This window comes from Quercus suber, unplaced genomic scaffold, assembly GCF_002906115.3.
Source record: "Quercus suber isolate HL8 unplaced genomic scaffold, Cork oak 2.0 scaffold_441, whole genome shotgun sequence".
In the NCBI taxonomy this organism is placed as follows: Eukaryota; Viridiplantae; Streptophyta; class Magnoliopsida; order Fagales; family Fagaceae; genus Quercus; species Quercus suber.
Window position 1 is genome coordinate 218,280 of NW_027069892.1, and position 14,250 is coordinate 232,529.

At 34.3% G+C, this 14,250-nt stretch overlaps 1 protein-coding gene across 1 annotated transcript; it reads left to right on the top strand.

Annotated features, from left to right (window-relative positions):
* The first annotated feature begins 623 nt into the window (after positions 1–623).
* Positions 624–14,014, top strand: LOC111996252 (protein SEMI-ROLLED LEAF 2). The gene is made up of 21 exons (XM_065762080.1): positions 624–743; positions 846–912; positions 1,271–1,431; positions 2,696–2,809; positions 3,397–3,497; positions 4,158–4,272; positions 4,692–4,820; positions 5,556–5,603; positions 5,801–6,006; positions 6,129–6,325; positions 6,429–6,718; positions 7,910–8,059; positions 8,155–8,511; positions 8,646–8,795; positions 9,315–9,390; positions 9,648–9,775; positions 9,898–10,098; positions 10,767–10,907; positions 11,000–11,125; positions 11,459–11,665; positions 13,515–14,014. The coding sequence occupies exons 3-21, from the start codon at positions 1,306–1,308 to the stop codon at positions 13,671–13,673; spliced, it is 3,021 nt and encodes a 1,006-aa protein (XP_065618152.1). The 5' UTR covers positions 624–743; positions 846–912; positions 1,271–1,305; the 3' UTR covers positions 13,674–14,014.
* The last annotated feature ends 236 nt before the right edge of the window (positions 14,015–14,250 follow it).

Genomic DNA, 14,250 nt, shown 5'->3' on the forward strand with positions numbered 1-14,250 from the left:
TTGAATTTGTCTTACACTAAAAACTAATCGATATTTTGATTTGATAATAAAAAGTAGTCATCATAAAACAGACATTATAGAATAAAAATATTATTGTCTCTATTAATAAAAGTATGAGATTTAATTTGAAAATTTTCTCATAATATGTAAATTAAAATATAATTCAATCTAATTTTTTGGAAGAGAAAAAAAAAAGTGGAAAAGTGAAAATAATTATGTGGCAGAAAAAGTCAAAAAGTGAATAAGGGAGGGACATTTCTGTCAAGCAATCAAAAAAGCAAACGCCCTTAAATCTCGGGACCGTTGGGGCTTTTGGCATTATCTGGTTTTTAATCCCTTACCCCTAAACAACTGTATATGTTTTTTTCTGTTTTGCATATTCTTATTGAACAAAGGCTAAAGTCACAGCTCCTTATCCAAACTTCCAATCACAGCCCCAAAAATTAATTGATCATCCACCGTAACCGTACAATCAAATAACTCAGTGGACCTTTGCTCAGATCAGTCCTTCACTGCAATGATGGCATGAAAGCGACTGTTCAAATTTAGGGCTGTCACCAATGTTATTACACATAACTGTCACTTTAGCATGAATTTTTTTTTTCTTTTTTTTAAAGAAACTTTTATAAAGGAGATATTGGGTTTTAACGGAAAGTTTCTCATATGAATGTTTGGAAGTGAGGAAAAAAAAAAAAAGCCAGGGGGATATTTCAAGCCTCTGCCCCCATTGGCAATATTGTGAGGTAAATTCATTTAATCTGAATTGAGTTTTCATATTAATATTTGATAATTTGTTTAATTATTTCTTATTACTACATAATTCTTTGGGTTTTTGGCATTTTCAGGCTTGCCCAGATCTTGATCTTAGCAGCTTGGTCTTGCCCAAAAGTTTAATTCCTGTAATTTGAATTGGTGGGTATGTCTTTAAATTTGAAAATTTTTTATTGATTCTGGTGAATTTAATTGTTTTGTCTCATTTTTTTTTTCTTAGAGTCTATGTACCTTAAAATCTGCTAATTCAACCTGGGTTGTTGGAATTTTTATTGTTTATGATGTTTGGAAACATTGGCAACACAGTTATGCTGTTGGGAAAACCTTAGAATTTGCTAAAATTCAACTGGGGTTTTTAAACTTGTACTGTACCCTTTTTAATGAAAGCATCATGAGAACACAATTCTAGAATAGTTTTGTGAATTGAAGTTGTTTTGGTCAAGTGGGTCAGTCAGTTTATGCCAAATTGTTAATCTGAGGTTATGATGTTGACTTTCAGACTTCAGAGCCTGGGGGTTTGTGTTGCCTTAGGAAATGGGGGTTATGTCAAGGCGGGTTGTGCCCGTCTGCGGTAGCCTCTGTTTCTTCTGTCCCTCCTTGCGTGCGAGGTCCAGACAGCCTGTGAAACGGTACAAGAAGTTGGTCTCAGAGATATTAAAGGTGAATTTTCAGCTAATATAATGCCATTTCACTTCAATTCATATCCTTTCAAGGCTTCTTGTTGATATTTGCTCATGTGGAAAACTTTTGAGTTAGCTTAGCAATTCAATGACTGTTATGTATATGACTATTCTCATCAAATATGATTTTATTTGTTTTTCTGGTAGCAGAGTTGACCATGCAAATCTATGATTTTATTCAGTTTAGGTGCTATTAATGTCGAGTATGTGGTACTTTAGTAGTGGTACCTTAGTTATAATAAGTTCGATCCAGGCCAAGAGGCTTGTAGCTCAATTGGCACCTCCTAATGTTTCCAATAGAGATGTTTAGTGTTTAAATACAGTAGGGAAGTAGAGGATGCTTCTCCCAAAAGGTCTCAGATGCTCATCCCCCCCCCCCCCCCCCCCCCCCGAAGTAACATGTTCATCTTTAACTTATCAAAAAAAAAAAAAAAATTTGTTGCTCTTTCAGCATTTAACTTCTCATTTTTAAGTATTTCATTATTATGAAGTCAATAAATATATCTCTGCATCAAGTTTTATTTATGACTAGATAAAAAAGAAAATAGAAAATACGTACTTCTCTGCTGGTAAAAAAAAAAGACTGGAAAAAGAGAATGTGCCAAATCTTGACAGTGTCTATATGTCTACTTATGCTGCTTTATAATACTCACTGATTTTAGCTACTTATCCTGTTAGGGGTTAATGCCCCTAGATTACTTGACAATTGGTTCTGCGGGAGGGGTCAATTACCAATAGGTTTTACTGGCAGACATAAGTCCAAAGGGCTCTTCTTTAGAGGGTTCTGCATTATCCAAAAAAAAAAAAATCATTGATTTTTAGAGAACCTATTTTTATGTAATTTGTAGAAAATATTATTAGATGCTGTAGAAAGGATACATATTTTCCCTGGTTAAATGGGGTTCTTTATCTGATACTTGAAATGTTGTTTGGCTGGCAGTTTTCTGTTTTCAGAACTTAAAAACTGAGACTTGAAATGTACTCTGGAAAAAAGAATTCCGGAAACTAAAGAATACTGTTTCAGCCTTTTTTTTTTTTTTCAGAACTTTTTTTATTAATGGCAAAACCATAATAAACAGAAGCAATCTAAAGTTATCAAAAAAAAAAAAAAAAAAAAAAAAAGATAGAGTTTTTATACTTTGGTGTTGNAAAAAAAAAAAACACCCAAATTAAATGAATGAATGAATGAAAGAAATAAATGAGCCATCTGATATGCTTATACCTTTTCCAATTATATATCGCAGGATGCTGAACCAAATGATAGGAAAATTGGGAAACTTTGTGAATATGCTTCGAAGAATCCATTGCGTATCCCCAAGGTACATTCTCGTCGAAGCTGTTATATTGCAGATGATTTAGTCATGTATATATATATATATATATATTTATAATTGGTAAGTTATGGATCCAGTGGTCTTGAATCCAATACCTCACCCTCTATTTTTCTCTTACAAGGGGAGGAAGGGTCATTTTTTCATTTATATTCTCTTTTCAATTCATTAGTTTTGATGGAATGGAAAAAAAACTTGGCCAACGCGTGTTTATTAATATTTGTACTCATCTTCGTCTACCCATCCATATTTACAAAGACTTAGGTTTGCTTCCCATGTGCTGGTTATATGGTGGTGCTATCATTACTTACACTTCCATATTGTTTTTTAATTGTTGGGTTAGTTTTGAACCAAGAATTTAAAATTATTGCTCTCTTTTTTCATTTCTGGCCCTACTTGCTATTAAGATGAATTATGATATTATGTCAAAAAAAGTTACAAATTCTTTCCAAAAACCATTGAAAGTAGTTAATAAGCTAAATTGATGAAAACAAATGTCTAACTCAAAAAATTGGAAAAAAAAAAAAAAATTCTAGAGCTTTCGACTTTTGAAATTTCCATGATTATCTATTTGCTTCACTCTCATTTGTCCTCAAGATTCGATCAATTCTCAGATCAGAGAATGTTACAAGGATTTGCGGAATGAGAACTTTAGATCCGTAAAAGTTGTGTTGTGCATATATAGGAAGTTGCTATCATCATGCAAGGAGCAGATGTAAGTTTGATGGATTTTAATTGAGATATCAATGGATTGTCATTGTGTTTTCATCATTTTATTTTATTTTATTATTTTTTTTTACCACTGAGAGAGAAAGGTGGCGAGAGGGGGGTTGGAAGAGTTTGGAAATTTGAAATGCAATGAAGAAAAGTCTGCATTGCTAAGTGATCAGTAGAAAAAAAAACGATGGAGTTTGAGGGATAAAAAAAAGATAGAGGAGGGGAAAGTCTTGAGAATGTAGGACTATCCCTGCTACTTCACAGGAAACTACTCTTAGTAAATGTTTGCATAAGCCTTGTAGGAAGAAAATTTATTTATTGAATCTCTTCCTCTTTTCCTTAGCTCTCTTTCTTTGTAATTTAAGTTTTTTATGTCTTTGCTTTTTCTTCCTTTTTGTACTTATGCTTTGCTGGTGCTTTTTTTGCATCTAGCAGCTTTTTTATATTTTTTCTTACCTATCAAAAAAAAAAAGTTACACACATGTAGACCTCACCCTCCATCTCATTCTCATGGAGTAGAGCTCATTGGCAATATTTTGTTTGCTTGATTGCTTCTGTTTGGTTGCTTATTTGCTTCTTCCTGAAATTTCAATATTCCATTTTAAAATGAAAGTATTTAAAATTTGTGATATTCACTGGAAGCTTTCAATTCTTGCAGGCCACTATTTGCTAGTAGTTTATTAGGGGTTGTTCGAACTCTTTTAGAACAAACTCGGCAGGATGAAATGCAGATTTCAGGATGCAATATTCTTGTTGAATTTGTAAATAGCCAGGTATGTAACGGATAGAAAGATGAAGTTTTGATCTGTTTAGTCCATACTTAATGAAAAATCTGTTTATAATATGGCCATGCACATGGTAGAAGTGCATATGGAGGAATTCATTCAGTGAGCCCCTAACAAAATTCACTACCCCATCAATAAACCTTTTAGTAAATTTAAAGCAGACAGTCCATTTAATCTTCTGGACATCAACAGGAAAGAAATGGGAGTGGTTGAAGTGAATGCCTAAACCTCGAATAATGTGATTTTGAATTTACAGATGCTGTAGAGGGACCTGTTGAATCCTCCCATATTGCTTGAGACCATACATATTTCAAGTTAATTCTGTATATAAGTTAGGCCATTGATCATAGATGCTTTAATTACCTATTTTGTCATTAATTAATACTGACATCCTGAAATAAAAGTAGATTGATGGTACATACATGTTCAACTTAGAGGGTCTCATTCCGAAACTTTGTCAATTGGCTCAAGAATTTGGAGACAATGAAAGAGCATTATGTTTACGTTCAGCAGGACTCCAAGCTTTGGCTTTTATGGTACAATTTTTTTCCTAGATCAAATCTCACTTCTTGCTCAAACATATGTATCTTACATTTATTCATACATGTATATACTGCTCTTTCTTTTTCTTATGCTTGACTTCTTTACCCAAAATACCCAAATGTAATTATATATGTATGTGTGGATTATTCTATTTCATGACCTAGTTTTGTAGTATGTGTGACATGTCTTTTTCTCATATATATGGATTATTCTATTGCTATATTTTCAATTTGTTCTTGCTTTGACATTCATGTTAGGAGAAGTTAACATAGCAATGATAATCAAGTTTTTTTTGGCTTGATATGCGTGATGTCTACTGCATTAGTTAGCTGCAATTGATCCAAATTTAGTAGGTATGGAAATAATATGATTAGATTATATCAGCCTTATATTAGACCAGATAGGAAACTCTTTGTAGTTATGTTTCACCTTTGTATTCAATTCAAGGTTTTGTCAAATTGTGTTTACAGAATTTGATCTCTCTAATCACATGGTGTTTGCAACTTGTATATAGTTTTTGTCTTGCTTCATTTTAAAATTTTAATTTATTAAATTGTTTCATCAATGCTTCTTTTTGTGTTGAAATAGTATTTTTGCCTTTTCACATCACCTCATTTTTTTTACGTAATTTTCTCTACCCACGCCATTTGGCTAGTGCTTCGTAATGTATGCTTTTTCCACACTGTTTGATGTCCTTTGTTTTTTTGACTCCACTATACTGTGCCTAGGTACGGTTCATGGGTGAGCACTCCCATATCTCAATGGACTTTGATAATGTGAGTAGTCCTTTCCTTTTGTCACATTTATTATTAATGCTTTTCAGCTTTTGACATAATCAATGACCTTAAAAGCTAAAAATTGTTTATCTTTTGGTTTAAAATTTAAAGTTTTATTTTGAAGTACACTAGCAAGAGTGGATCTCCATGGATCAATTTGAAATCTTTTTGTTTTTTTTTTACCTGTTCTGTAATAGATCATATCAGTGACCTTGGAGAACTACATGGATCTCCAAATTAGCTCCAAGAATGGAAAGGAAGATGACTTATACTCTCAATCCCAGGACCAGTGGGTTCAAGGAGTGGTTAAAGCAGAGGAACATGACTCATCTTTCCCCGATATCAGCAAGAACGTTCCTTCGTTGCCAAGTGCCCTGACTAACCCTCCTTTGGACCCCACCATGTAAAGCTTTTCAATTTTTGTTTCCAAATCATCACCTTTTTTTAATCAAAAACTATACATTTTATACGCAAAAAGTATATAAACTTATAGCATCCTTGCATTTATTTGCCAATTTCACACAGGGATGCTTCCCAAAGTCCTGCTTACTGGTCAAGGGTTTGCTTGCGTAATATGGCCAGATTGGCAAAGGAAGCCACAACAGTGCGGCGTGTGCTTGAACCCCTTTTTCATAGTTTTGATGCTGAAAACCACTGGTCTCCAGAAAAAGGAATTGCCTCTTCTGTTTTGATGTATTTGCAGTCACTTTTGGAGGAATCAGGTTACAATTGATCTTTAATGCTTTATCATTGCCTAAAATAATTATTTTTTAATAAATCATTGGTGCATAATTGATATTTGTTATATTTATTGTACAAAACCAGGAGATAACTCCCATCTCTTACTGTCTATCTTGGTCAAGCACTTGGATCATAAGAATGTCATAAAAAAACCTCTCGTACAGATAAATATTGTTAATGTCACCACAAAACTTGCAAAAAATGCAAAGCCGCAGGCCTCAGTCGCGATCATTGCTGCAATAACTGATCTGATCAAAAATTTACGGAAGTGCCTGCAAAATTTAGCCGAAGTATCGAGCCCTAGAGATCTTACAGATAAGTGGAATACTCTTCGCTTGGCTCTTGAAAAATGCATTTCACAGATGTCAATTAAGGTTTGTAATTTTTCTGTTTTTGTGTTTTAAATGAATTTTGAGCAATTTGTGAAATATCCAGAATACTGAAGTGAAAACATCAAGAAAGGCGTGGCATTTTTTTTTTTTTTTTTTAAATCCAGGTCGTTTTCTAATTTTACTTAATTTGTGGAAGTTTGTGTAGATTTTTGGACCTTGTTCTATTTAAATAAGCTTTTTATTAATTGTGCCTGTCAATTGCATGAGATGCCTTTCTGGAGTATCTGTTTTTGTCTTTAATCAGTTAGCCAATTTGTTATTGGAAAGAAATCCATATTAAAAGTGGTCCTCACTGCACATGATAAACATTTTTTCCTATTATGGATGCTCTTGGTAGGGAGGAAAAGTGATAGGATTGAAGAGGGTGGAGAGAAAATGGAAGATGGGTTGATTTTTTCTTTTGTTTGGTAGAGTAGAAAAGTGGAAAGCAAAAAGGAGCTGCATTTATTTTCTATTCAGGCCCACCATTTTGAAGCCTCACAAAATGGGAGGAAAAGAGGAGAAAAATGTATTATATAGGTGATTTGAAAATTTTATTCCTCAAATTTATTAAAAATAATTTAATATAAAAACAGATTTCCACCTCTCTATCCCTCCTACCATACACTTATAATAGAATATATTCATCTCTCTTTCTTCTTCTTTTTAAAAAAAAAAACATTCTTCTTATATTTTGTTCCCTCGTACTTTTATATCATTCCTACCAAACAAAGCCTTAAACTTTTTTGTCCCAATATTCTCATTTTCACTCCACCTTTTCTAAGGTTGTGTTTTTTGTGCTATGAAGCATTGTTGGCCTTATAGTTGTAAACTCCTGAGATGATTCTGGAAAATTTAGTAGCTCCTCACACATTTTACTCCTCTTCAACCAAATGAGCAACATCCCAGTATCAACAAATTATATGTGCTTATCAAGCTTTACTATTCAGTTCTACTTCAGATTTGATTTACTTTTCAAGATTCTCAATTTTTTTTTTCCCACACAAGCAAGTCCAAGTAAATTAAATAGATTTTATGGGATACAGTTCAGAAACTAGCATCTCCTTGTTATTTATTATTATTATTTTTCGTGTGGTTTTATTATAAAGGGGAGGGAGGGGGCAGAGTTCTCAGCTGTGAAAATCATTCTAGTTGCATCATAGTTACTTTACAGAGCCTATTTTTTATTAACAGGTGGGAGATGTGGGACCTATTCTTGATTTGATGGCAGTGGTGCTTGAGAATATCCCAACAACTGCTGTTGTGGCTAGAACAACACTCTTTGCTGTATTCCAAACTGCAAAGATTATCTCTCCCATCCCTAATGTATCTTACCATAAGAAGGCAAGTGCATTTACGTAGATTGTACCATGCTGGTACATTTTGAGATATTGTAAAATCATCCAAGTTTCTGAGATAATATTTATGGCCTCTTTCAGGCTTTTCCTGATGCTCTGTTTCACCAACTGCTCGTAGCAATGGCCCATCCAGACCCTGAAACACGAGTTAGGGCACACAGTGTTTTCTCCATGGTGCTTATGCCTTCCCTTTTTTGTTCTTGGTTAGACCAGAACTTCAAACCTTCATCAGAAGTCTCTAGGTTTTCATCAGTTGGTACATTGCAAACAATGAGGAATGGAAGCTTCTCCATTCAGGACGAAGATAAAGACGCCACAGAACCCATGAATGTTGATCAGAGAAGTCAAAACTCAGTTGTGGATTTGGAACAATCTGGAATTAATCCATCACCTGATCACTCTTACAGTTTCAAGCGTGCTTTGGCTGGTGGAAAACTGGTATGAAACTGCAACTCATATATGTTGAAGTTCTTTGGTTAACAATTCAGAATTTAGAATTCTAGTTAACTTATCATGGGAATCACTTATTTCAAATATTAATTGAAATTTCTCATCTATTTGAAAATGTCCAGGAGCTAACTTCGCTTCGGTTGAGCAGTCACCAAGTCAGTCTCTTGCTTTCATCCATTTGGGTTCAGGCAACATCTGCAGAAAACACTCCTGCAAATTTCGCAGCAATGGCCCACACTTATAACATTGCTTTACTTTTTACCCGATCTAAGGTGGGTTGTTGCACATTGTTCATGCTGTCACTGGTTCTGTCCAATCTTATTTTTCTTGCACTTTTCTTTCATTTTAAGTGTTATACCTCTAGATTTTTCATATCCCCTTCCCACCCCTACATACTTTAATCAACGTGGTGGTTAGACTGCATATAATCTACCATGAAATATCCTGCATCAGAAATTAATCTGACAAGAATCTCTACCTGTCAATGTCATTGACTTTTTTTCTGTCTAGACCTCATGATAAAGGCCATCAAAACTTCAGTGAATAGGGATTCCATGTTCAGTTGGTAGGGAGCAATGGTCTGACATGGTAGATTAGTTCTTTACTTGGATTAAGGAGAGGAATTTCCATAGATACAGAAAATGAAATGTGTTTTCCACCTTTTAATACTAATTTTGATTTCATGTTAATATTGACAATGAAATTTTTGAAGTTCCATACTCAAAAAGCTTTCACTCAACTTACTGAGAAAGGCTTTGTCTCAACTGTGATGATTTATTTTGTCTTGACAGACCTCCAGTCATGTGGCACTAGTAAGATGTTTCCAGCTGGCATTCTCCCTTCGAAGCATCTCTCTAGATCAAGAAGGTAAGCTGAATGTATGATTGAATTATGCTTTTCTCTACTTCTTTTAAAAAGGGAATAGTCAAATATGTATTGACTATTGAGTAGAATGTGGTCCCCAGCAGGCCAGCACAAAGGTAGACCATGTAGAAACAGCAGGCTTGTCAAGAAACTCTAAAAATCCTTGAATGATCTTTTATATTCATTCTCTCTCTCTCTCTTTCTCTCTCTTTTCATCAATCTAAGAAGAAAATGATATGTTTCTTGCACACTTATTGCAGGAGGTTTACAACTATCTCGCAGAAGGTCTCTCTTTACCTTGGCATCATCAATGCTAATATTTTCAGCCAGGGCAGGCAGTCTCCCAGAGCTAATTCCTGTTGTCAAAGCATCCTTGACAGATAAAATGGTTAATTCCAGCACCTACCCTTCAGATTAAGGCTTATTATACCTACCCCATTGAGAAGGAATTTATTTCATCTAGCTTCTTTTTATTGTCCTAGATCCTTTTATTGAAATTGCATGTTATAGGTTGATCCTTATCTTGAATTGGTCGACGATATCCGGCTACAGGCAGTCTCTATAGTGTCTAATAAAAAGAAGATATTATATGGAACTCAGGAAGATGAAGTTGCTGCATCAAAATCTCTCTCAGTAATAGAGTCAGATGACCAAAAGTTGAAAGAAACTGTGATATCACACTTCATGTCTAAATTTGCAACATTATCAGAGGTGATATACCAGTTCATTATAATGCAGTCTCTTAAGAATATGTCTTTTTAAGTGGCATTTTTTTAATCAAAATATGAAAATATGTTCATTAAGTATATAACAGCTATCAAAGACTAAGCCTTTGATTGGTTTAGCAACTTTCAATTGTTGTCTTTGGGGATTTAGGAAGTTGTAAATATAACTAAAAGGATCACTATGTAGAAAGTGTTGTTCCCTACTGGTCAACTAGAGAGGGAAAAAATTTATTTCAAAAACTGAGTCGCATAAGAAGATCATGATGAAGAAAGGAGTGGCGAATAAACATTGATGATTATGTCATTGAGTTCATATGATAGAGCACTTAACATTGAATTCATAGTTCGTTAAAAAAAAAACATTGAATTCATAGTCTTTGGCAAGCCAGCTTCTGGCTGCTTCTTGGTTTCACTTACTTTGTGAGGTGGTTTTCTGAAATGCATAAATGGATTGCCTGATTGAATGGTCTACAATTGAATTCCCAGTGTACAATGGTTGTGTTTTTAATCAAAGTTCCATCAAATGTGCTATTGCTTTCTAGCTCTCTGAATTGTTGTGTTTTTAATCAAAATTCCTGGTGTACAATTTATGTTTGTCTGTATGAATATTTCTTCTGGTATTAATTGTGTATTAAAATTTTTTCTTTTCCCCAGGATGAGTTGTCAAGCATAAAGAACCAACTCTCACAGGGATTTTCTCCTGATGATGCATATACCATAGGACCTCCGTTGTTTATGGAGACGCCACACCCTTGTTCCCCTCTTGCCCGCATGGAGATTCCAGATTTTGATGAGGTAAAACATGCAGTGGTTGTACCTCCATCTTCACCACTCTAGCAACCATCTTATTTGACACAGTTCTGCTGACATTATGGGCATTCTTTCAGGCGTCAGGAGCATTGACGGATGAAGAAGCCTTCCCTGAACCAAGTGGAAGTCAGTCGGGTCGCAGAACATCACTTTCCATTAATACCACCCTTGACATTATAAGTGTTAATCAGCTTTTGGAATCAGTAAGAAAAACTAGTTTTTGGAATCAGCCAATCCCTTTACTACAATCAAATTGAAGTCTCCTGTGCTTTTGGATTTAAAAATAAAAATAAAATTTTTAAGAATATATATGTATTAGCTTTTACCTGATTGGCCTTGGTGGTTTGTGCAATCACAGCCATTCATCTTTTCATACTTCTGTAGCCACCACTCTCTCCTTGCTAAGGGGAAGGTCTTAATTTCAACACATGGGAAGGAGAGGACTAACCCCTACCGTGAACATTTCATCAAATATTATATGAGGAATATAAATTCCTTATTGCCTTGAGTCTAACTTGTGTCTAAATTATCATCAGGTTTTGGAGACAGCTAGACAAGTTGCTAGCTTCCCAGTTTCTTCTATGCCAATACCTTATGACCAAATGAAGAGCCAATGTGAAGCCCTTGTGACAGGGAAACAGCAGAAGATGTCAGTGCTTCAAAGTTTCAAGCATAAACAAGAGTCAAAGGCAATAGTTCTCTCTGATCAAAATGAAAAGAAATTGTGCCTTCTGCCATCCAAGGTGAGTAAATTCATCTAGATTTTCCCTCATTGTGGTAATTAAGTCTGGTCTGAGTAGGAATTAGAAGAAGAGAGAAATAAGGTTTAAAAAACGAGTTGGGGGAGGGGGGTGTTCATGGTGGCCTCTATCACCCCATGTAGATTTGAAACATTATCTATTGTCCTTGAAGGATATGAAAGCATGAGAGAACACTCTTACATGAAAAGCTTGGTCACTTTCACCAACTTGAATGTTTTGCCCCAATCAAATCTGAATGACAATTGAACTCTGCAGCGAAAACAAGGGGGGGTGGGGGGAGGATGTCAGTTGAAATTGTTGTTTTTGTTCATTATGATTTCAAGGGGGTGTTCTCATACAAAGGTTTGGAATGGAAAAGAGGGGGGCAGTTCATAATATCAGTCAAAGAAATGTGTTTATCCCACTTTGGAAGTTCCCTTCCCTATCCATCATATGATCTGGAGAGACAGTCAGACCTATGTTACGCGTAGACATGGCAAAACGGGTCAGAATTTTCTGACCCGACCCGAACCCGATTTTTTTGACCCGAAGCAAAAATGGGTTGACCCGTGACCCGACCCGTGTATTTTGCGGGTCAACCCAACCCGACCCACGACCCGACCCGAACCCGAACCATTTTTTTAAAACTTTTTTTTTTGGTAAAAAAAATAGTAAAACTAAGACAATATTGGTTTAATTGTTTATTGTGAACTTTAAGGAAACAATTGATACATTTACATAACTATATGCAAATTAATTGAAAGATTAATGGTTGAACATTCTGTAATGAGTGAATATTTTTAGATATCAAATAGTAAAGTACATGTCAAGATAATCTGGTTACAGTAGAGTTAAAAACATAGATTTAAAATTGTAGACATGTAAGAAATATTCACAAGTGTGAAAATAGTGAAGCTAAAGTATCAAATTAGCATAAATTATGAATACTTAGACCTATTTTTTAATAATTTATGTCCAAAATAAACAGTTTTTCAAAATAAATTATGATATATCCTAGAGTGTGTGTTGCTTAACAATAATATGATATTCATAAAAGAGACCATGTATAAATAAGTAAGCAATCAAATTTTAAAGTATTTCTCAAATTGAAATAGGGTGTCAACCACAACTGATAATAGATTATAAAATTAATTTTCAAGATTGTAAATTTCTTATATATTTTTATTCTTTATCAAATGAGTTATCCAATAAGTCATTTGTAATTTTGTTTTATATTTGGAATGTTGATATTGTGCAGAAATAAAACTTGTGTATTTGTTTTACTTATCTTTGTGTTATTTTGTTTTAGATAGTAATGTTAGGATTTGTATAATTTTAAAATTGTTGAATAAGTATTAATAAGTTTAATTGAGTTCATTCTTGATATAAGTGGTGAATTCAAAATAATGCATTTTACATTAAGTAATTTGTTGCATAACTTTCCAAATGACAGATACATGTTGTTTTCTATATAAAAATTAAATAAAAAAAAATTCATGTGAAAAATACGGGTCAACCCGACCCGACCCGCAACCCGATTGACCCGAACCCGATTTTGACCCGCTTAAAGTGACCCGTTTTTGACCCGTGACCCGTGCCTTGACCTGTAACCCGATTGACCCGACCCGAACCCAACCCGACGCGCTATATTTAAGAAAACGTTTTGGCTCAGTAACATTAATCTAATATTGTGGCTATGAAAGGTGGGTCAATGTATTAATAATATGGCAGGTTGGTAGACATAGTTTAGGACTGCAGACATTTTAACATCTTGAATGCTGGGTGGTTGTGTTATTAATATACATTTTGAGGAAAACATCACTGAATTGTTCTTTCTTGGCTATTGTTTCAGGCAACAGAGTTTTCAGAAGGAGATCTAAAGCTGATAAATATGGAGCCAATTCGGGGGCATGATCAGCTTCAGCTCTGTTCACTTGAGTATGGACAGAATTCTTTCAGATTACCTCCTTCAAGTCCTTTTGACAAATTCTTGAAAGCAGCTGGATGCTAATAGAATTGGTTGTCATGCGTTAATGTAACTATCTATTGTTCATTTTCTGTGTTCTCTTTTTTCATCTCCAACCAGTCGGGTATTTTTTCATTCTTTAGCCTTAGTACAGATCAGTTTCTAGTTTTAAATGTATGAAATGAGCAGGGACGAGAGTGCGTGTTGGAGAAAATTGGTTGTCTTTTGCAAGAACATATTTGAATATTTGGCAACAGTTGTTAATATTTAAATAGATGCATACCTCCTTCATACAGGACATTATACTTTGTAATTATATGTAAGACCCTTCTTTAAACATTTTTTTAAAGTAAATTATTTATGTCATATACAAGCTATTCGATTTCTTTTTTCTTCTTTTTTTTTTCTTTTTTTTTTTCTTTTGCCTTCTGGGACTTTTTTTTTTTATTATAATTATTATTGTTGTTGTTGTGATCACTGTCATCCTTGTCATCATCATCTTTCACCACAAGTGTGTACAAACAGAAACACGAGGGAGCATGGAACTGATATATGGATAAATGGCTATAACGTATCTTATGAGACGTTTTATGAGACATTCTTCTCACAATATGTGTAGATT

Excerpts from the sequence above, each read along its gene's own strand:
- LOC111996252 (XM_065762080.1), top strand. The coding sequence starts at position 1,306 with ATGGGGGTTATGTCAAGGCGGGTTGTGCCCGTCTGCGGTAGCCTCTGT. Across the intron at positions 2,810-3,396 it reads GTTATATTGCAGATGATTTA|ATCAGAGAATGTTACAAGGA; the intron begins GTCATGTATATA and ends ATCAATTCTCAG. Across the intron at positions 5,604-5,800 it reads TCTCAATGGACTTTGATAAT|ATCATATCAGTGACCTTGGA; the intron begins GTGAGTAGTCCT and ends GTTCTGTAATAG.